At 40.8% G+C, this 24,048-nt stretch overlaps 1 protein-coding gene across 1 annotated transcript in view; it reads right to left on the bottom strand.

The window, feature by feature from the left end:
* klhl32 (kelch-like family member 32) overlaps positions 1-23,383 on the bottom strand; it is a 39,558-nt gene extending 16,175 nt beyond the window's left edge. The window contains exons 1-6 of the mRNA XM_042490282.1: positions 23,234-23,383; positions 21,660-21,781; positions 18,534-18,714; positions 11,001-11,108; positions 4,866-4,964; positions 644-859 (exon numbers count right to left, since the gene is read on the bottom strand). Of these exons, the coding sequence (XP_042346216.1) occupies positions 644-859; positions 4,866-4,964; positions 11,001-11,108; positions 18,534-18,714; positions 21,660-21,682 (627 nt within the window). The 5' untranslated portion in view covers positions 21,683-21,781; positions 23,234-23,383. The remainder of the gene's footprint in view (positions 1-643; positions 860-4,865; positions 4,965-11,000; positions 11,109-18,533; positions 18,715-21,659; positions 21,782-23,233) is intronic.
* Between the last annotated feature and the right edge of the window lie 665 nt (positions 23,384-24,048).

Below are 24,048 nucleotides of genomic sequence, written 5' to 3'. Positions count from 1 at the left end.
TTTCAATCAGACGGGCGGCCGAGTGACAGCTGGGGGATTGGGGCCCTGATGGAGCCGCGGTGGGCCTAATCAGAGACGAGAAGGGGAGAAAGACAGAGAGGGGAGAGAGATCGGAGGGGGGAGGGAGGGCGGAAGGGGGGAGGCTGATTGGTGCAAATGAACAGTCAAAACAGTAAGTCTCCACCCCAGCAATGCTGCTTCACTCCATAGTCCCTGTCGTTCATGAAACACGCACACACGCACGTGCGCACACACACGCATGGATGTATGGACTGACGCACATCACACTTGTCCATCACATGTGGTTTAAAACGGCCCTTTGTATTGCATATCGTCATTATTGTAAACAAACAGTATTAGATGCAGCTGTTTATTTGTTCTTTACTAGTGTGTGTGCTGTGTATTGTGTGTGCGTGTGCGTGTGTGTGTGTGTGTGTGTGTGTTATATTCTAAACATATTAGTCCCAAGATGCAATTTGTTCACATTTACCACTTGAGATGATTGTTTCTCGTCTTATTTTTTTTTTTATCCAAATAAGACCATAACACTACACTTTAATACTGCATCCCAGGGCTCTAATGTCATGAAACACATGACCACACACACACAAACGTGCAGGCAGCAGGCACACACTTCCAGTACCTTCCATATCTCCTCCTCACTCAAAGAGGTGAGGCGGTCGCTCTTCAGCACCTCCCTGAGGAGGCGGTAGGGCAGCTGCAGGGCCTCCTCCTGTCTGCTCTGGCTCAGCTCAGACAGATGCTCCACCAGGAAGCCCACCACGGCCTCCTCTAAGGCGGGGAGGTGGAACAGGTCGGCCACACGGTACAGCTCCAGGTAGTTCACGCTGCTCAGTTCCTGCAGGGTGAATACATAAACATACAAATGAATGCAGGTATTTGACAAAAATGTTTTCTCCATACTTAGAAACAGCAAAAGATGTCATTGATATTTTAATTTAGTTGGGAGGCAGATTTAGTCAAAAATGTACTTATATAAGAATCTATTTGGGTTGTCCCTTATGTTAGCCATAATGTTTTAAGAATATTTTTACCAGGTATTACTAGTTTTTCTTTTTCATGCTCACATAGAATAGTTGGACATACACACTCATCCCTGATACATACTGTACATACATATGTCAACCACAAATTCACAATGTATACTCCAACTATGGGTTGATTCCCATTTCACAATTAAATGATAACATTACAGATGCAAATAACATACAGAGGGGGAAAGGAGGTAAGTAAAAGAAAATGAGGCCTGACTAGTGGAATAAGACTGCCATCTTCTGGCTGTCCCTCAGCACACACAGTGCAAACATGCATTAGCTCAACCTCTAATGACATACTTTAATGGACTGACAAATCAGGGCCTTCAAAGTAGACATTTTGCATTGACATTTAGTACATTTGCGTGTATAGTGTGTGTTTTGATAAATTTCTTAATCAGGATTTAATACAAATTAGATTAACCCTTTAACACCTGGATCGACATCAGTTTTCCCATGCTGCATTCTGAAGCCTTTCAATAGCATTGAAACACCTGAAAACTGAAGAAATCGGTTGGATTTCTTTCAAAAGCACAGAAAAAACATTATGAGCAACTTGGCATGAAATGTCCCACAAACTGACAAAACGAAAAGGTGACAAGGAAATGATCTGAATATTAGCTAGGTGGGATTATTAGATTTTTTTTTTAAAAAGCAGGATCCAGTTTATAATTCTCTTATTTATATACAGAAAATGAAGAGAATATACAGTAGCTTGTAGCCCTCTTCCCCTGTTTTAGAAAGAAATCAAATCAGTTTGCTCAGGCATCAAAGGGTTAAAAGCCTTCATTTAACATTTAAATGATAACACAAATAATAAAGTCACTACTACACACACATACACACCAGTTAAATTTGTCGTTAGAATCATTTCAGATAAAGCATAAGAGTAAAAAGGGATAGATTTGTGTACGGATTATGTGATCAGATTGTGTTGGAGTAAAATTGTAAAAGTGTTTATTCTACTTCAGTGAATCAAATTTCTGTGACTTTATATGAACACATAGCATTTGTCTTGGTTGAGCATTAATAGTTTGTGTTAATTTAAAACAATTATGTAAGTTGGTGCCAAAGCAAACAATCTGTGTGCAACCACTTTCCACTATTAAATCAAATAAACCCAATGTGTTCGGTTTTTATGTTTGTTTGTTTGTTCTTTTGTTTGTTTGTTTCAGTGCACCATACACAGCAAGTGTAGGATCGATAACTTATTCAATATTCAGTTAACTAAATCCTGAAAATCAGTATCCATCATTTCAGAGGCGGGTGATCCTGACTGGCTGATATATCAGATTTTCAATCAATTTGGTGCAGTGTGTGTTGGGGAATCAATGCTATTGGTGTTGTTTCACCCTCCACTTTAACCACACAGCGAATAAAACTGTGAGCTGACATGTATTCTGCAAACAAAGATGTTAGTTAGGAGATGAACAAACAGATAAATCAATAACATGATTGTGGATTTTTTGTTTTAGTGAGGTGTGAGCTGGAAACTACAAACCAGCAGAGCTTTTGCAGCCACCAGATGGCACAGTTGAGCTGAGTTGACTGTTGTGATGTAACGGACTTGGATGGTCAAATGAAAAGATAACAGTCTGGTGGCAGGAATTCAAGATGCACAAGATGAAATAGTAGATTTGATTATTGCTGTGGTGTCTATGTGTGTAATTAAGTGATTCTAAAACTGCTGCAAAATGCATTGAATTCCAGGGAAACGTGTTGTATCAAATACCTCAGAGTGGTTCAGCTCTACATCAACCTGATTTGTCTTTATCTGCAGCAGCGTTTGGCTGAGTACCCAGAGGACAGTAGGCTGACTTTGCCCCTGTTCCAACAGATCCATCTTGGTCTCTGGGATGAAAAACATAAAACAAGCTGCAGGGTGGCCTAGTTCTAGAAGAGATCTGGACTCAGGGACCTTAGATGACAAGCATCCACCCAAATGAAGTGTCTTTGAGCGGTACACTATGTCCATCTGACTCTGCACTAAAACCTCCAGTTCACACTAGACCAGTGGTTCCTAACTGGTGGGTCTGGGTCCATTCTGAATGGACTGCAAGTGAATTGTGAACGTGTTAAATTTCTCAAAAATACACTTTATTTTTAAGTACAATGAACATGCGGCAGAGAGCTTTTATTTTTAAGTGCCGTTTCTGTTTGTTCTTGCAACATGTTTTATTTATTTTTGTTCTAAGCCAACATGTTCTTTATATTTTGTGAAAAAAATAAATACATATATAGTAACATGGACCCCGTGGCTGGACCACTTGGGAACCACTGCAGTAGACCATTAATTACAGATTACATTTAAAGTTCAATGTGAAATTAAAGTGCTTTTATTTGGACATTAATTACTTTTGACCTCAAATTTTGCAGCAATGTTTGCTGTAAAAAATAGTTTGACATTTAAGGATACTTATTTGCTTTCTTGCCGAGATTTAGATGAGAAATTGATACCACTCTCATATCTGTATGCTAAATAGGAAGCTAGAGCCAGGAGACAGTTAGCTTTGCATAAAATCTGGAAGAAGAAACATTCTGTCTGGCTCTATGTAAACGTCAAAAGTCCACCTACTAGCATCACTGAAGCTCAACACTGAATCCATTATAACAATTTTTTTTTGTTTAATCTATTTGAAAACACTCCTTAATACAACTCATTTTAAAAATGTGTTTTATATAGGCAAAACATGACTTCTAACATGTTAATTAGTGAGCATTAGAGGTGCTGGTAGGTGGATTTTGTTACCTTTGCACAGTGCCAAGCTAACAGTCTGTTTCAAGTTTTTGTGCTAAACTAAGCTAACTGTTTCCTGGTACTAGCTTTATGTCAATAAATGTATTTCCCTAAATGTCAAAGTATTCTTTTGTTGATGTTACTGTACTATCAGCACAAGCATTAGTTGTGTTTTAGCTTACATTACTACCTCGGTCATGACCTGAGTTATGGAGTTTTACAGTTGATGGTCTGTGACCACGCCATGTCAGTATTTTTCATAACAAAACTGAAGCAACCAGTATGAATATATATAAAACAGTACATCAGTCTCAATACACAAATGCTCAAGCTACTTAAAACTTAAATATTTCATGATTGAAAAGGAGAAAGAAGTACACACTTATTTATTCCTACTCCCTTTTTTAGAGTAGAGTAGAGTAGAGGCGAGAAGAGTTCACAGTATGAATTTTGCCAACAAATCTACTTTAATCCCATAATAATCTGGGCTGCTTTAATTGCAAATCAAGGATCCCCCAACAATGTCAAGTTAATGTGGCCTTTAATACTATAATTTACCCCGATATATTAGATCTGTTTAGGGAGTAGCATATCAGAATGACAAACTTGCAGGGTTTTTTTTAAACCCTAAAAGATTTGGGCCTTTTGTAAAAACATTTGGGGCTGGAGGCCCACAAACCAGCCCGAGCTCCACCTCTGGTCCATGCAGCTCTGTTGTTTGTCCAAGGGTGAATCCTAATTGGTTTCTTTTGCGGTTGGTAATTGGATTGTGATACTAATACATGTGTGAATAAGTCATAATGTAAGAGCTATTACACTTCAAGCTAAGTGGCACATTAGTACATTTTCTTGATATTCCCCGCAGACGGGATCAAATCAGCTGAGTGTTCCTGAGTGGAACCAGCCTCTAAAAATCCCATGAAATCACAGGATTTCCATTAACCTAATGGGAACTCTGTGGTGTAAAGCAATTCTTCCTCTGATTCCCCCTATTATGTCTCAAGCTCACACACAAGAAGACGGTGGTGCGTGCGTGCGTGCGTGCGTGCGTGCGTGCGTGCGTGTGTGTGTACCTGGATGAGGTAGTGGGAGCAGAGGCTGAGGAGCTCCAGCAGCTGAAGGTGACTGCCTGCAGACAGGACATCCTGGATCACTGTCGGCTCCAGCAGAATCTGACCAGAAGAGACAAAAAAGGTCATTAGGTCACTTTGTTTTCTACTTCAATTTCATTTTCACCGCACTTTGGTTGCAGTTCATTATCAGACTCATGACTCTAAAGTGTTTTTTTCATCATTTGGCATTTTTATCACCATTTAGAGGAAATTAAATTGTATGGAAAAGTGTACATAACTGAGCACGTTTCCTTTATGTTTATAGGTATGTACTACAGTTCATATTATCCCTTACATATATTTAGCAGGCACTTTTATTCAAGGCATCTTACAATAAGTGCATTCAACCATGTACAATAACAGATAGTTTTCTTTTTGATTTTACTGTTTGGTGCAGCATGGTGCAGTCTGAACAGATGGGTTTTCAGTCTGCGACAGAGGATGTGTAGAGTTTCTGCTGTCCTGATGGTAATGGGTAGCTTGTTCCACCATTGTAAAGAAAACGGCAAACAGATGAGACTTTGTTGAGCAGTAGCCGGGCCCCCTTTGTAGGAAGTAGCAAACCGATTGGCAGTAGCAGAGCATCGCTGACAGGCTGGGGTGTAAAGTTTGACCATGTCCTAAATGTAGGATGGGCCAGAGCCATTCATAGCACAATGAGCAGGTACCAATGTTTTGAATCAGATATAAAAGCACCCTTCATTGCTAAAAGAAGAGAACCGTGTTACGCCTGGTCATTTATTTTATTCAGTTAAACCCCCCAACTTGCCATTATTGCTCACTTGTTTTTCACTACTTTCTATCATAAAAAAATATTGAGATTATTGAGAATCATTATTTTTGTAATGTTTTTTCCCTGAACATAGAGTTGGTTGAGACGGCATAGCGATGTCAGTCAGATGGTTCACCATTTTGATGTTGACTGCAATATCTCAACGTCTATTCAATGGATTACCATGACATTTGGCACAAAAATCCATAATCACCAGAGGATCAAGTCTTCTGACGTTGGTGATCCCTTGTGACACAAGGTTGTCATTCAGGGGATTTAGAGAGATGTCCCAGCAACTATTGTAAGGTGGTAAGATTAACATTTGATTTTTTTTCATCAATATGGGGATCAGGGTAAACATTGTACCTGCTCAGAGCGCCCACATGCCTAAGAACAGCCTCAAAGAGCAGCTAAGCTAGCATGGTTGTAGGCTCTCAGTCTTTTTTATTCACTGTATGCAGTATTAGATAAGAGCATGTCATTTTTCCTGTTTAGCCTCATGCTGGCACTGATTTAAGTCAGTGAGATTTCTGGTTTGAGCTGGAATGATTAATCGGAAACTGTTTTGACAGTGAATTAATCACTTCCATCATTTTGCAAGCAAAAACGCCAAACATTTTGTGGTTTCAGCTTCTCAAATGCGAGGGTTTATTGCTTTTCTTTAGTAAATTAAGAATCATTAGGCATTGTTTAGGTATTTGAGCTCCTGAAAATAATACACATTAGTCTCTAAATTCTTACTTTTTAATGACAATGTGACTCATCTGTGTTTGGAAAGGGCCAATCTTTGAGTAGTTTCAACTTATGGCTAACACAACACAATATGTGTAAAGTAAAGTATACTGGGTCATGTTGAAAGATATCAAGTTGTTTTGGAAACACCTTTTTTGCATAATAATTATCAACTGTACGTTTTAATAAAAGATATGTGGAATGTTTGCAAAAACACCCATGCATAACTGTGTGACCTGAGCTTAAATTACTTACATCAAGTTTAAAACCAGGCAGCAGGATCTAAAATTACATTTTTTTTCTACCTTACTCATTTTTTTTTGTCTGCTACTCAGATATGTTATCTGCAACTTATGAATTCTAAAGTGATAAATGAAGGAATAGCATTTAGATCATTTGATTTAAAGATTCTGTCATTCAATATTCAACATATTCGCACCAAAAAAAATTACATATATGGTAAATTCTAGTGTTTGTTGGCTTTTGGGGAGGCCTTCTTTTACAGAAGTGAGGGTTCACTGCGCACATTCAAACACATACATCAATGTTTCAACCTATGGGTAAAATATATTATACAACTCAGTTCATACAGAGAGTATTTAGCATGGAACAAAAAAGAAACTGAAAAATAATTCAGCATCGTAACATTTTTTAAATTGCTTTCTTATGCTGGGATGTTGATGCTCACTTCGGGGCTAATCCCCTTTAATTTACTCAGCAGTGGGTAACCAAGACACAGGAATTTTACTTTGGTCTTTTAAAAATTAAATTACATTTTAAAAAATGTTTTTATTCTTGCCCAAAGATAAATAAAAACATGTAGGAAAGAACTCACAAAATGGTGACGATTCATGCATGAAAGGGATAGCAGTTATGAACAACTTTCAAACCCTGTTTTTCAGCCGTGCATTTACTTTGTCCGCCAAGATGGACAGTTAATTTTACCCGCCACTGCTAACAATTTACCCACCATTAGCAGGTGCTAATTTCAGACCCTGCCAGGCAGTATACCATATATCTTACTTCATTATTTCTATTTCTTTCTTTGAATCACTAAGAACTGTCTGTACGCCAGGTTACTGAAAATGTTTATATGGTGCAATAGAGATCGGAGAAAGTGAGCGTGACAGATTGCATAGCATATCAAGAATTGCTTTACCAATGTGCTTGATTCTCCATTATCATCCTCCCAGCAAAGCAACATATTCAGGCAATTATTGTGGCTCTGATTGTGCCAAAATGCTTCCGGTTGGGCCGAATGAACAGCAGCTCAAATTATCTGCTGAAAGCTTCCTTCTGTTTCCTCCATATTACCCACACATACGCAACATAAAGCTCTGTGATACAGCCAAATCATAGCACTGGACTCTCAGGAACAAAGCCAAATATTGCGTACTTCATGGAGGGTAAACTGCCTTTCTGTGTCGATTCTCAGCATATAATCACGACCACATGGAGTTAGAAATAATTGGAATAACAGCCCAATCACTACACATGCCCCATGTTACCTCTCATCTCACCCAGACACCTCACCTACTCCAAATAAACTGTATTTTGGTTTTAAAGGGGAGGAAAAAAACCTTTGATAATCCATTCAGCAGCTCTGCCCTACATAGCCACAGAGCCGTGACTGCATCAGTAGTGAAAGTGTGAAAAATGACTTCATCATTTGTCTCCCTTGCCTCTCACTACCGTTGCTACAGCAGTGGGCTGAATATTGTTATGCAGCTTTCAAGGGGATCATCTTCGCGAAAGCCTACTCCTTATTTACGATCTCTGAAAACAGGAAATAGAACAAATCTGAATAGAAATCTTTCTTCCGGTGCATGTTCGTCCACTTACTGTAACTGACGTGAGACGCATTTTAGTCACCGTTGGTGCTTAATGAAAATCCTTTCACATTAAGCACCAACGGAAGTAAATACGCACATTATTTGGCCACTTTAGAATTCATGTAAGCAGTTCTTTGGAAATCATCAAGCAATTTGTTTACATGGGCAACCTACTTAGGAAAAATCCCAGCAAGTTTTCTTTTACTCCACGCAGTTAGCCGCATTTGCACATTTATCACAGTATGGTTTCCTGCAAGGCATGGGCAGCGGTCCAAGCAACCGCCAGTGCAATCTACAGGCATCCATAAGCTTCGCATATTAAGATAGAAAGCAGCAATAAGTGGTTAGCTGCTTCCATTATTAGGCTCTGTAAGCACTGAGCCTCAGTGCTGATAGAAAGACTTCAATCTTTGATCAACAATCAGATAAAAACGGCACCTGTTTTAAACATCACCATTACTTTGATTTGATGAGATACACTAAACAAACGATCTATTTTTCCTTTTATTATTTGACTCAATCAGCATTCTGGCAGGCAGCAGCAGCAATGAAGGCAACCCAGAATAATAACTGTAATAACCATAAGTGAACACCCTTCATATTCTGCTCTCCTCTCCACTCCAGAGGCCCACTACAGTTAGAGCACTTCAACCTCACACAGCAGAAGTCAGTTTTATAACACCGCGGCTGGTTCAGTGTGGGAGTACAGTGAGCTCTTGTGTAAACCGTCATTTATTGCGCTTGTTACTTGCTTTCACCTGGAGGACAAGGCAAAATGAAAGGAGGTGCTTGCACGGCAGAATAGAGATGTCTTCTACACATCATCTGACCCATGTAGGCTTTGATTCAGCTCAGAAAAATACAAGATTTACGGTCTGAAAATGTAGGTAATAAAACTGCTGCAGGATGTTCCAGTTGTTTCATTGATTACATTCACTGTGTTCTTGGCATGCTTTCACTGAACTGCCTTCCAGTCTGAGAGCATCCTGTGGCAGCATGTCTCCTCACTCACCCTGCTGGCCTATGACATGTGGCTGAAGGATTTTTAGTAGGTCATTATTTACGGTGTGGGGATAAGCATATTGCCCTCATCTCATCTGCTATCATCTCCTCTGGGCAGACAGGGGCTGAGCCAGCCAAAGCAGGGCGGCTTGCAAGCCTGCTGTTGACCTACTTACACTGCCTAACCGACTCACTCTTTGCTCATTTCCACTGTGGAAATAAAATTAGGAGTAATTATAAAGTTCCTGGCCTCTCGGTGGACTGCATAAGCCGCTATAGGCTGCTTATTGGACCGAGCATCGCTGGCGCTGAAAAGGTCAAGGATGGTTATTAGGAATGATCACACACTTATTCTTTGTTGATGGGGTGAGAAGAGGGCAAGGGCAGTGACCTCAGCTACATGACTGTCTAACTGCTGCTTTAGTATGGAAATCTAATACGGTGCTCTTTACGTCTGCCTTCTTGAATTTAATTGTGCTTCTTATTTAGATCCCAGAATAATATTCAGCAGTGTGACCACAGAGGACAAAGGAGTGATTGGTTTATGGTCAAATCTGAACAGCTCCTACACACTCCAGGATAGCACTGGATCCAAAAGCATGCTGCAGCAGAAGCTTCTGAGGCTGAGATTAAAGTGGTAATCTGCAAATGCCCCGTTTTGATTCATTTTGGTGACATGTTTGGCAATGGTGAAAAGTAACAAGTGTACTTGTAACTGGAATGCGTAGCTATTGCTGTAAAGTAATCGTAGGCCTATCATTTGAGTATTTCCATTTTTATAGAAAAATCTCTTGTTACTTGAAAATAGAGTTTTACACGCAAAACATGTGATCCGTTTAAAATATAATATGCATTGGGGTAGACTATATAAACCCTTTTGGGGCTGCATCAAAATGACGTCCCAGTATTAGCTGAAGGAAAAACAAGGAGAGAAACACCAGCTTTTTAAGACACCCATGGGAAACAACACAGCGTTGTAGGCTACACAGGAGTCCTAAAATGTCATCTTGTTGCATTTTGGGAGCCAGAATAGAAGAAGTAGTAAATTAAATAAAAACCAAAGGAAACGAACAAAATACATTAATCGTCAGTTAATCACTAAAACCACAGACTGCATATAAAGGTTTTTGTTTTGGTTTCACTTTAGGGAGCTGTCATGTTGTCCATCTTTATATACGGAGTATGATCCGAAAAGACAGATACATATCACTTAAACCATTTCCTCTTGTTTTGTTTTGCTAATGAAGCCAACCTTAGCTAATGTGCTGAAAGTTATTCTTTCCGAGAAATCCAATATTCCACTTAACACTGCCCAAATTTCTCATTTGGGGGACATAACAACTAGCTTACCATGTTATTAGCTGGTTGTTAGCTGATGGTGGTTTCTTCCTAAACCCTTAACCAAAACTTTATGATTCATTCTATTTGAAATGGGAAATGGAATTTTCTAGTTCCCAGTCAGAAACTTCAACAAGAAAAAGTCAGATTTCTGACATGGAAAGCTGTAGGAACCTCACCAACCTTAACGTCAAAATCCAGTGTGGCTGCTCTGTGCATCGACAGTGGTGAAAGTTGTAATAATCTACCGTTTTTTAATACTTCTGTCTGATTTATGTCTCAATAAAACATTCACACACACTCTCCGGTCCAACTGCTATCTGTGGACATGTTGCTACAGTGTTTGTGAGCGCAAAATACAGCGTTGTTACAGAGAACCCCAGTAATGCGTCCTAAAACCCAGCCATTGCTCAGACTCACCTGTCCAGTGTAGGCGAAGTCCAAAGCATGCTTCAGTCCAACACTAGTCACTCCTTGCAGAGTCACTTCATCTGCCTCACTCTCCACCATGCACAAGCTGAACATAGCCTGATGACACAGAGGCAAATCATGGAGGTTAGCTGAGGAAACACCACCACAGAGATATTTCATCTAACATTTCCCGTCTGTGCCATGGGACACTGCAATAAATAATGACCAATGATGACAGATATCGAAATTCAATCCAGCCACCACTCATTCAATGTAGACTCTGTAGGCTGATGATATTATATCTGTAGGTAGTTATAGCACTAACAGACTGAGAAATCGGTTTTGTTTGTGCGCGTGCTGAAATAGCAGCATCAGTTAATCAAAACCTGCCAGACGCAACATCCTAGAGCCCCCCTGTATTGATTTACCTCCTTTGCCCCAGAGGTCAGCAAAAAGAAATCACACAATCAGTACTTTCTGTTACATGGCCTGTCTGTCTTTCTCTGCCTCCGTCACGCACACACACACGTGCACGCCACACTATGTGTGAAAAAGAGGCGGACACAGCATCTGCAGTCTGGCCCTGCTGTGCGTGAGTCCAGCTTGCTGTTCACTAATCAAAGCTATTGACTGGTGTCACAGCATGAGGGAATGACAGGGGATTGATCAGCAGCACGCAGCAGCGAGGAGGGGAAGAGTGAGAGGAGGGTCAAATGTGGTCATGATGAAGATCAACTCTACCTGTTACGGGGAGGGACAGCGAGGTTACAAAGCTTTTAAGCTGTAGTTCATATTTTCTTATTGATTGTAATAGGGCAAAAAGAGACTATAAATTGCTTTTAAAAAGTAAATCCAGCTGCTGTAGAGAATTTCTGTCCCCACAGTTTCCTTGCCTCGGGATAGTGATCTAGCTAACTTGCAATTCTACATATCTTTTTAATCACAGCAGCAGTTTGTAGCGCAGTCACTCCGCACTATCTCTACTCACAGACTGGTGCATAACAGCATTAGACGCTTCAAAGAACCCTCAGGCTGGCCAGTTAGCGTAGCATCTCTTTCTGTCACGAAAACGACATTCATTCCTCCCAAAAACTCATCCAATTCTGCCTGATTCATAGCACCCATGAACTTTAACCAGGCATCGAGCCCCTCCTCTGGCAAAAGGCCCCTCTGTATTGTGAGGGTGCTGTGTGAGACAGGGTCGACTTGAGGCCACACTGAGTTTTTACCAAGGAATGCACATCTCTCCTCAGAGCTCGGCCTCGTTGATTCATCACTGCACTAATTAAAAATCCACCGGTCCAGCGAGCACAGGAAGGCCTGTGGCTAAACCTGGGGTGTGATGGCGGCTAAGCTGTGGTCAATGTGCACACGAGTGTCAAACAGGCAGAACTTAAAAAAGGCTTCAGAGACTTCATTTAACCATTTGAAACCCGGACTCTTTTCTTGTGCTGCTTTCAGGTGCCTTTCACAAGTATTTCAAACTTCAAACCCTGAGCAAACTGTTGTTACTAGTGGGGAAAGGCAAGAAGCAACTTGGCAAGAAGTGTTCAACAAATTGCAAGACATTTGTAGATGCTGAGAATTTTTTTTTTGAAGAGCTAGGGAAAATTCCTGGGGGAAAAATAAAAAAGCTAGGGAAAAACCACATTTCTAATTACATATTTAACATTTTTATATATATTTATTTTATGTATTTATATAGCCCCTCCTCTTTATATATACCGTATATTAAATATTAGCACATTTCAAGGTCATTTCCTGTCATTTGTTGTTTTTACTTCTTTCTTTTTTGATCATTTATCGGGTATTTTTCTTGTATTTTTAATTAATCTTGATAATTTTCAGGTAATTTCTTCTTCCGTTGCTCATTGCCTTATTCCCATGTATTTGGGAGAAATCAAGCCAATTTGCACAGGTTTCAATGGGTTAACAGAGAAACTGCTTCTGTATGTTTGCTTCTGTGTTCGAGCAGAGAGATTGAGAGCGGGCGTGCTGAGAGGGTTCACAGAGATGGTCGCTTCCAGCATGAATCCTCCTGACCTTGGTGGAGGAGCTGAAGGAGCTGGTGATGACGGATGGCTCCGCTGACTTGGAATATAGATCCAGCACAGAGACACATCGAGCCACAGCTCCACGCTCACTGCAGTCCTTTCCCATGATGCTGCAGTGGGGGTGCAGCGCTGCAGTTAGCCTGACCTGCCAGCAGAATTTATGTTGCTGTTTGTTGTGATCATACCAGAGAGGACTTGTGACTCCCTCATGCACCCTTTGAAATATTTCCACACTGAGTGGGGTTGTTTTCATGTCTGAGTGAAATATGGGCCTGTGGCTATAGTTACAGGCAGGTACGTCACAGAGATCGTGATATCTTACATGGAAACCTCAGCTGCTTTTTTTGAAGACCGGTGCAGATATTAAAGGTTTCTGACTGAAGCTGCTGGTATTTTTTTCCAATATTCTCTATCTTAAGACTTGACCCCTATCATAACAACAAAAAGCAAAGTTTACAAAAGTTCAGGTCGAGTGGTGTGTTACAAAATGTTCTTTTTGGAAAAGCACAATAACTTGTAAACCACATCTGGACAGTTAAACCCAAATCCTTTATACCTCTACTGATACTCGTTGCATTATCTACCCAAGGTCTAGATCTCATTATTTTTTGCAAGGTGTATAGAATAAAAGTTTAGATTTAGATTACTGACAGTCACATTCATCATTGTCATTGCTTGTGTGTGTCTGTAACCACTTTCACATTCCCTGTTTAAAGGGGGAATATGATGCCATTATGCAGCCTTGCTGTTCTGTATATAGAGTGGTTTTGCCTCTGAGCCAGGAACAGAGGTAGCAACAGCATCACAATGAGATCTGTGTAAAACGTAAAGCCGGGGAGAAGTGACCATGGGTGGGGAGGTGTGACATATTGATAACATATTATGTTGGCGACCACACCATGGAAGATGTAAAAAGCAGCTGTTTGCAACTTAGCGGCTAACTCACAACCAAAAAAAAGAAAAACAGCGGTCATAAATGTCTGGAAATTGGAATAAAAATGAGATTCGGAAGTTCCTTACCCTCCAAACGGAAGACCACATCAGCTTCCATATAACAGAGAAGGTAAATGATTGGGACTGACATGTTGTTATTTTAAAGAAAGCGCTGCAGAAAACTTTTCTCAACAAGGTGGTCTTTGATTAGGTCAACAACTTGAGGAAAGCTGAATCCATGCGAAGTGTGATACAGGTGTGATGACCATGTGCTGTTGATTCACCCGTCTGTGTGCTGTCTTTGCTGGCAGGTGCTCGTTAGGGCAAGTGGGAACACCTGAGAGAGTTCCAGGTTATTTAAGCCTGTGAGCAGCTGATAACTCACTCTCTGGCTGAACCTCTGCTTTGGTGCTGCATCTCTCTGCCACTCTTTGGTTTGGTTATGTTGCTTTAATTCTGTTTTGCTCAAGCACCTTTACACCATCTGCACACACTTTCCACTTATGCATCACACGCACACACACCAATAACTTCCACACTCCACACTGTAAACACAAAGTTAATCTTTAAGTTGGTCTAATTTGGTTTAACCCTTTGAAACCTGGGCAAATTGGTTTGATTTTATTTATTTATTTATTTATTTTTCAAAAACTTGGGAAAAATGCAATGAGAAACTTAAGAGGAAATGACTCAGACATTAGCAAGAAATAAGTAAAAAGTATGAAAAACAAGAAACAAAAACCCCCAAAAAACCTAATTGAAAAAATGAGAAAGTAAAAAAACAAACAAACACAGAAATGAAAAAATTATAAGACTTCTGTCAAATAATTTTAAATATTTAATTTTGATGATCATGGGTATAGTTCTGTGGACATTTTTCCCATCAAGCTAGCTAAGTCAAATTAATTCCACCCATCCAACTGGTAGACTGATAAACATTTAATGAAAGTTGAAATGTGTTCCTTTCAATTCAGTTTGTTCAAGGATTGGAATTCATGTTGCTATACAGTTTTATTTTCAAGATTATCCTAGCGGACGCCGGTAACATTTTCATTTGAATAATAATTGTGTTTACTGAGACAGGTGAAAATGAAAAGCCTCCGTCAATCAAAGCTCATCTTTGGGAGGAAAAGAGATACGGGACAAGATGATGAGACTGAGAGGAAAACAGAGAGAAGGTGTCTGTGATGAAGATGAAAAAGGAAGAGCAGGTACTGCCCACTGTACCGAGGATAGGATTATTATTATTATTATTATTATTATTATCATTATTATTATTATTATTATGCCTGTTCATTCCAATTCAAACAATGTCATTTCCACAGCCGTGTACCATATGTTCTCTGGTAATTACCGTGGAACCTATAAGCTCACTTTAACAACAACACAAACACCTGGCATAATTTTAGTGTGATAATTGTACACTGCAACTATGTTATTGCCTAACATATATTCAGCTTATGTACTACTACAGATGCATTTCAACGGTTCAAATAAAAACTGATGCAAACTCAAACACGTAGATGAAATAAAGAAGGTGTATATAAATTATTTTTTAATACACTTTGGCAGGAGAGACAGTGGGGAGTGACAGAAAAAAGGACAGGCAGAGAATACAGGTTAGAGAAAACAAAGAGTACAGGACGGAGACAGGAATGAACATTTAAAAAAAAGAAATGTTGAAGGCAAAGAGAGAAGATGATATTTGAGAGAGGGATCAGGTTATGGATTATCATCCAGGCACATTTTACCTGACTGTTGTGTATTACTGCTTGACAGGTCATTTATGCTATTGCCCACTGAGATGGTTTTAAAGCAAAAAACTATGAAAAAATTCTAATACTTTTGTAAAACCCCTCCCTTAGCCAGGGGCTACGAGCAGTGTGAAAAGCCTAATGGCCTTTTCCATAGGCAACAAGTATATTACAAGTCTTTCTATATAACCGCACACAAAGATTTAATTTGCAATGTTGTGTTTTTCTAGCAAACTATTTTTTTAAATACTGCCAAGAGAACAGGTTGACATGAAAATTGTTAGACAGGGTTTTTGCAAATAGGAGGAAAATCCACAAAATGTCAATTTGGGATGGGACACTGAATGTAACGCCTACTGAATGTCTTTTCATTCATAGGCAGAGTAGCATGAGGTGAGTCTAATACTGAAAGCTGTACACCAAATTTCCCCCTCGTGGATTGATTTACAGTATCTCTTCATCAAATCAAGCTATGCTAGAAGGAACAAGCAGAAGACTGAACAGCTACAAGTCATAAGGTGGAAATACTGTGCAGTCCATCTTAAAAATAAAAATGTCTTCATAAAGAGCAGAGTTGTACATACAGCGCGAGATGTTTCTTTGAGACAATAATAGCTTTTGATTTAGGTTCTGTCTTGACTGCAGGGCTTGCAGAAAATATTTCTGTGTGTGACAAAGAAAGCAAGGAGAGATTTAGTGTGTGTGTGTGTGAGTGTGTGGGCGCTCTCGCTGAGGGTGGTGTGTGATGCTGGTGTGACTGATTTGGCTGAATCTCCCCGAGCGGTCCAGACGTCTTAGTAATGTGACGGCATTGGAAGAGGCAGGTGACACATTCAGGACAAGTCTCAGGTAAACAACTCACGCTTGGTCAGGTATTTCATTACAATCACTCAAGTCCGCTGGGCTGGATAATGTGTTATAATCACTGCTACGTGTGTGTCTGAGTGTGAAAGAAAGAGGCAGCGAGCGAGAGAGAGAAAACACAGTTTCTATTCACGACACAAGGCACCTTCATCTCCTCAGTAAACGAGCTAAATGAAACCCAGCGGTAGAGTCAGATGACAAACTGATGATAATGTTGTTAAGCCCATACAGAGGAACAGGGGTGCGGAGTGAGATTTCTTGCTTACTGTAGCAGGCTGATCTAATAATCCGAGAGATGGAACAACAGTGTTGCCCGGCTCAGCTGGGACTTGAAAGAGCAGCGTTTAAAAAAAAGGAGCCAGAAAACAAAAGTGAAGAGGACGAACAAAAGAGGGAGAGGAGTGTGACTCGCCCACCCTCAACTCTCCGCAGAGAGAAGTAAAAATAACACACACAAAAACTCACACACAGGAGGAGTAATCCCTGGGCAACTTGGACATATTTAATCTGCCTCTCATTTTCAAGAGGGATTAATTTCTACTTCCTAATCTACTCAGTGTCCCTAAATCAAATCTCATCTGTGCACTTTTCCCCGTGTGGCCCATCTCAGCAAATCTCCTGCCTGGCTGTCTGACAGCGTGAGTCTACCTACAGCTACCTCTGTGGCATTACATGAATCCGACCAAAGCCTCGGCAAGAGAACAGCAAACTCTCAGCCTCCGTCCAGGTGGGATGGTGAAGGATGATCTGCTGTAGACTGAAGCTGTCACTGCTTCACATTTTGAACCATCTGTACAGGCAAACCTGGCTGCTTATCGTCTAAAATGGAGTTTTTTAAAATTGATTTCCTCCACGACTTTTTTTCTCAGAAGTACTGTACAGCCCCTGAAGCAGCATTTACACTATTACGGGACCCAATAACCCCTCTCTAATAATCTGTGCTAATGAAGTTAGCAGGGTAAGACAGGTCTTGTGGCAGTTTTAACAATCTACCAGCGCTGAAGTTTGTTACGCAACACATTACTGTCACCTCTATCGCATCAGTAGTGGGCAACACTGCCTGACTGATACCTGCTTTTTATAGAGTGGCAAATATCAGCTTGATAAGTGTGAAATCCTTTTAATCAGCCAACCATTGTACATACAAAACAAAGGAGATGTGAGTTCAGAGGCAATTGGGGGACCGGGGCAAAGAAGCCCATCAAAGCCCCCTGCTTTTTGTTTTGACACCTAATTCTCCGCCATCATTGTATCAGTCAATTCTATTAAAAAAACTAAATACTGCGTTAAACGTGAGGCCCAATTCTTTCCTATGAGAATTGCTCAGTGCTGATGAAGCCAGAGTTGTTCAACTGCGGAGTATAAAATTACCTGAATGATCCAGGGATAATCAGCACTATTTCCACACTGTGCGGCCCGTCGAGAAAGCAGACTACGTACTTATGGTGGCCGAGTGGAGCCAAGCAGCTAACTTCCACCAGCTGAACAGCTTCACTTCTTGTTTTAATGGGGATAAAATTGTTTATTCATGTGGCTCTTCTAGACATTTGAAATGTTATAAGATCAAATCCTTATAGTGAAACATGTGGTTTAGCAGAGGCTGTCATGCTCAACTAAGTATTGATAACAAAGAGCAAATTGACTTTTGGGATGGTAGGTAGGAACTGTAATGGTAGAATACCAGAACACCATGTTACACCAGCAACACTGACTACCGCTGCAAGCCAAGTCAACAGCTGTCTTTGCAAAATCTGCCAATATCTTGCCATCCAGGGCCCCTTTTCCCATTTTTTGGGAAAAAACATTTGCCTAGTTTGCCTCTCATGACAATGTGCCCCTGTGTGTTGAATCGTGAACCCACATTACCTTCCTGTTTTCCTACAAACATTCATTTGTAAAACACAGATACATTTTTTAAGGTAATGTCTTGGACTCACCCTGAAGTAATCGCTGCACGCTGCCAGGACGGCTTTGTGTGCGTGGAACTTCTGCTCACCGGCGACCAGGGTGACGTCACACAGCAAGCCATCCTTCCTCTGCTGGTTGAGGGCAGAGAGGACCGAGTCCTGGTGGGACTTTGACTGACAGAGCCTCTGTCCTGTCAGCATCTCCCTACTGCTACACACACACATTTACATAAGATATGTTAAACTGCAGTTTGACTTGTAGATGAGACAGATCTCTTGTTTTTTTAATGACAGTGATAATATTACAATACCACAAAAATCTACTTCTTCTATTCTTGTATCACTCCTGCTGGTACTGTGACAACTGCTACTTCAACTACTATAATTTAACCCTTTAACACACATCCCTTTCTGAGAGTTAAAAAAACATTTTTGCTAATTACACACTTGCAATGAATTTGGACATTAACCCCTTTTCAAGGATTCCTTTTCAACAGCTGAACTGCTTTGACAGTAAAGCAGGAGAACGCAACATTTTAGAGATGACAATGTTGGTCAATCTTTCAATCACTTTGGCTCTCTAAATTTGGTTATCTCAACAATTATCTGATGAACTGCCATGAAATTTGGCAAATATTTGCTAAATAGCACATGTTAGCAAGCTCACAGAATAACATAAGATGGTGAACATTGTAAACATCTGCTAAATGGCATTATTAGCATTGTCATTAGTTGTCATGTTAGCGTTTCCATTTAGCTCAAAGCTCCGTAGGGCCTCTACAGCCTATCAGAGTCTGTTAACATTTCATTTCTATAGTCCTCAGTTCATTGTAACTCTAATATCTTTTATGACAGAACAGTCTGAAAATGACAGCCATGAGCAAAAAAGTGAGTCTAATCTGTGGATACATGTTCACATTGATGTTTTTTCGAGCACTGGCAGTCTGTGAAAGTTGTACAGTGTGCTAGCATCCCATGGGGAAAACAGGAGTTGGGAGAAGGTTAATCTTTTCACAAGATGTATGACTAAAATAAATGTCAATAATTTGAATATCTTTTTTCATGTTTGGAATTGCATCAAGAATGAATTGAGGCCTAAATGAAATTTAATTCCATTTAGCCAAGTGACACTTTACTAATCACACAACATTCTTTAGGATGAGTGGCATTTCGGTTATGACCCTATTTACAAAGACAATATCTGCCCAGTTTTATGTGTCTCACAGTTAAGTCAGATTCTTAATGGTAGATGAGAAGAAATACACTGACTGACTGACTGACTGTGGATTCATGTAGCAGCAAATATACCCCGTTTTCCAACCCATCCTCAGTCCCTCTCAGCTTTTACCATCCGTCAGCAGCACGCCACCCTGTCCATCCAAATCCATCTCTGTCCACTTACAGTTGCAGCCATCACTCTAAATGCTGCTGTCTGCCAGGAGGCTGGCTCTGTCACCTTCATGGTGATGGGGTGTAAGACAGGGGAAATAATGGGTGGGCGGGTGCATGTGCGTGTGCGTGCTGTGGGCCAGAGGTAGGATGAATGATGAGTCAGGCTGTTTGTTTGGTCGGTGGACTCTGCCGGAGGGAAGAGCCAAGGGAGAAAAGGACAAAATTGCTGTGCTGGATGAGAGGGAAGGGAAATTACAGGATTTAGCAACTCCAAGAGAGAAGCTGTATGGGGGATTTGAAGAGGGATGAAAGCCTTTGATGCCCTTGATAATAATAAAAAATATGGAAATATCATATAACTTTCATTAGTTTAAAACTGTAGACTACGATATATCATGCACATTTTAAAGGACACTCCAGTGATTTAGATGCACTTTGATTAAATTGGTTGGTTCACAAGGGGCAGATCTCTTTTATAAGAATGAGCATCTTAATGCAACTAATAGCATCTTCTTAATAGGCTCTCCTGTCCGCCTCTTTCAAACTCCATGCACCCAGTTGGTATCGCAGGCTTTTAGTTAAATATTGACACCAAAGTCAGAGATGTCTAAAATCATGCACATGGGGGCTTAAGAAAAATGAAAGGAAGATTCTATTGAACAAGGCAAAAGTCAGGAAGAATTTAAAGCTGGGAATAGGCTGGTTGTCCTCATCCATAAATATATATTACAGCTTTAACCCCAAGAAGTGCATTTATTGTAAGGACCAAACAGTTATGGGGAAAAAGCTTTGCCAGTTTTTTCCTTGCAAATATTTACCCTAATGTGGACACGTTATTTAGCCCCCTTCCCAATAAGCTATGTCGACATGTTTGGCACCAATGGATGCCTTACATTGGCTAGTTTCACAAGATATTCCTAATTATCTCAAATTATCTTAAAACCTGAGGGTGCAACAATCTCTGAAATAATAATGTTGGCCTCCAATTATTTTTGCTAGGGGGCCAAACAAATGTCCCACCTTGACGACACTTCTGGCAGCCAGTCACACATCAGTTAGCCACACTGTGGTACTAGGTAATATGTTTCTTCAACAAGATGAGCATGGGCACTTTCGTTTATTTTGAGTCATTGCCACATACACCACACTGCTGCTGTAAATATTCATGCATGCGTGCACCACCTTATCCACACAGCGAAAGATTATATACAACAAACATAAAATATGGTTTTGTTCAAGTAAAGTTTGCTTCAAACTACAATGCCCAGCTCTTTTCAGTAGTTCTGTAGCACTTTTCTAAAAACTGAAAGTGTATATTTGTGACCCATTTTTAAAGATTTACACCAGTAGGAAGTACAAACAGTGGGAAATAACGGGCTTGAGGATGTCAGCTTCAGACAGGCTGCATTGACAATACTGACAAAAGGATTAACACATTGTTGTTTTTGGTCTTCTCATGGGATTTTTTTGACAAAAATATAGCACATACAATCTTCTCTTAAATGTGGGCTTACCCTTGTCTAGCCTCCATTACATCCAAACAGAAAGCCAGTGGGGTGTGCACACTGGGAACACCTTTTCTGAACAGTGTATTGACCTCACATAGATCCTCCTCAGGTTAGAATAAAGAATACTGCTGATAAGCACATTTGCTGAAATAGTACATTTCAGAACATACACTAACTGCTGCTTAAGTAATGTTTCTGTTTGTGCCATAAGCCTCCAACATGCATACAGTATGTATGGACGGAGCAGGCCACTTACCTGAGGCTGGGTTCAGAAGGCATGCCCCTTGACAAAGGAAGAGGAGATGATGGCGGAGGTGGAGGGGAGGTGCTATGTGGCTCCTGAGGACTGAAGTCTCCTCACTGGGAACATACATCAGCCTGATAGGACAGAACAGCACGTCAGCTTTACTCAATCCATCCACTCATCCCTGCCGCACTGTGACAAGCTACTGTGCGATGTGTGAAGGGACGCAACCAGTGCGTCAAGCCTAATGCTGACTTGTCCCTTCCCTCAGCTGCACCGGCCTTGACTTTGACAATTCTTATGGCTGTTCATTTAAGGCCTTTTCATGTGCAACGCGGTGGCTGTGACAGCCACAGGCAGCTTGACTTCAGAGAAGGGAATAAACAAGCTCAGCACTTCTCAAAACAAGCTGGGAGTCCAAATTACACCAAGTCCCTCTGGTGTAGCTACAACCTTGACATAATGTGCTACACACCTGAATCTGATATCCCACAGTCTCCTGCGAGATTATAGCCGGCAGCACAAGAGGGAAACAGAGGTCAGCACGGAAATCCAAGCTGCTTTGGATACTCTGATTGGAATACTACTCACTCACTGTACAATAAGTCGCCCCGGATCCCTTGATATGGCCTCATATAAAAAAATGAGGAAGCCTGTTAATGTATGTGGTTTGCCTTAAGTGTGCAGGGCTGAGCACATAACTGGCTGCTTTTGAGTGTAGTCCCCCAGCAAGATCTAGTTATCGATCCGTTCATGAGTGACCTTCAGATGCATGGCCACAGGCAGCAGCTACTGACTGATGAGGGAGAGAAGGAGCTTACCGTCCTGAGTACAGCCCCAAAAAACATGCTGCACACATTTCACAGCTTAAAGTAAGTTTTTGAAGGTGTGTTTTTTAGTGGAGAATAAAAAATTTAAGCCAATGTACTTGAAATTCAAATTGAAAGCCACACCATAACAGAAAATTAAGACTAATATTCTATCTCTATCTTTGTCTCCATGAATGTCCTCAATATAGGCAGCTGATAAAGTATTGATTGCACATGGAAATATATTCAGCAGCATATCTTGGACATTTCTTCATGATACATAATAACTAAATGACATAATTTTGGCCTCAGAGAAGATTAAACATATCCGGAGGGAGGATATATTTAGGATGTGATAATCACAACAAGTAGGCCATTGTTCCCTGCGAAACACTGTAATCTCCTGACTGGAAACTACCACAATGGTAAATGTTGTCTTTTTAGGCACAAGAGGCAATTAGCGCGCAAGGAGCTGGGCTGAGAGGAGAAGAAAGAGGAAAGGTTTGGGTTGCCAGAGAAGCAGACACCATTAATGCATTAACTGTCACTTTCCAAAAAGCTCCCAGCTGTCAAAAGGTCTCCTAGCAACAGGCCAGCGCCTCGGTCCACAAACTAATGGGGAAGGAGAGCAAACCCTCCTCCGTACGAGCACAATAATCCTGTTGCATCCATCACATGGCGCACTCACACAATTTCTATACAGAGCTCCTTGCGGTTGGCTGTAATTTACTGTATTCGGATCCCTCTTGTCTTAATATGCCAAACAAGCTTACGCACCTCATATGAATGTGTTGTGCTTCAGTCCGGTCTCCTCTGGCGGCGCCTCCGTTACAAATGTCATTTAATGTCCGAGGTGGGTCTCTTGCACGTCGGTGGCGAGGGGAAAGAAGGGCACAGCGGCGAGCAGATGCGCTCAGATATCGCGGACACTTTATTGGTTACACTGTAGCACCTAAATTGTTACATTATAACCCCGCCTCTTCACGGCGGTCACATGAATGTGGACACAGAGAGGATACAGCGCCCCCACGTGGATAATTGGGACAAGACATATAGTGTGAATGCCTTCATGTTGACATACAGACAGCATGAAAGGCACTTGTAGGGACACCAGGGGTCCTCACAGGATTTCCAGGGGGTGGAGAGCAAATGAGGGATAGTCTTATTAATGTCTCTGTAATTTCACATCATGCTGCTCCACTAATGACTGTATAATGTAAGAAAACAAAGCATATAATGACTTACAGCGTTAGTGTTATCGGTTACTCAGTTGAAATATTATTATGCATTTTGGGGGTTTTATGTTCTCTGTTTACTTAAATAGAGACATTTGAATGGTAATCTGTATTGCATATAACGTGTATCTTGAAAAATCCCATGGGTATATCAGTAAGGACTTGTCAAAGTAGAGGGGGTGGCTGGGGTGTGTGCGTGTGTGTGTGTGTGTGTGTGTGTGTGTGTGTGTGTGTGTTTTGACTACACAGGAGTGTCAGAATGGAGCAGGTGGCTTACTTTAACCGTTTCCTCCATTTTGTTTTGCTAATGAAGCTAACGTAAGCTAATGTGCAGAAAGTTATCATTTCGGAAAAATA

This window comes from Plectropomus leopardus, chromosome 7 (genome assembly GCF_008729295.1).
Source record: "Plectropomus leopardus isolate mb chromosome 7, YSFRI_Pleo_2.0, whole genome shotgun sequence".
Lineage (NCBI taxonomy): Eukaryota > Metazoa > Chordata > Actinopteri > Perciformes > Serranidae > Plectropomus > Plectropomus leopardus.
Note: the sequence above shows the minus strand (reverse complement) of the source record. Positions and strands in the feature narration are given on the sequence as shown.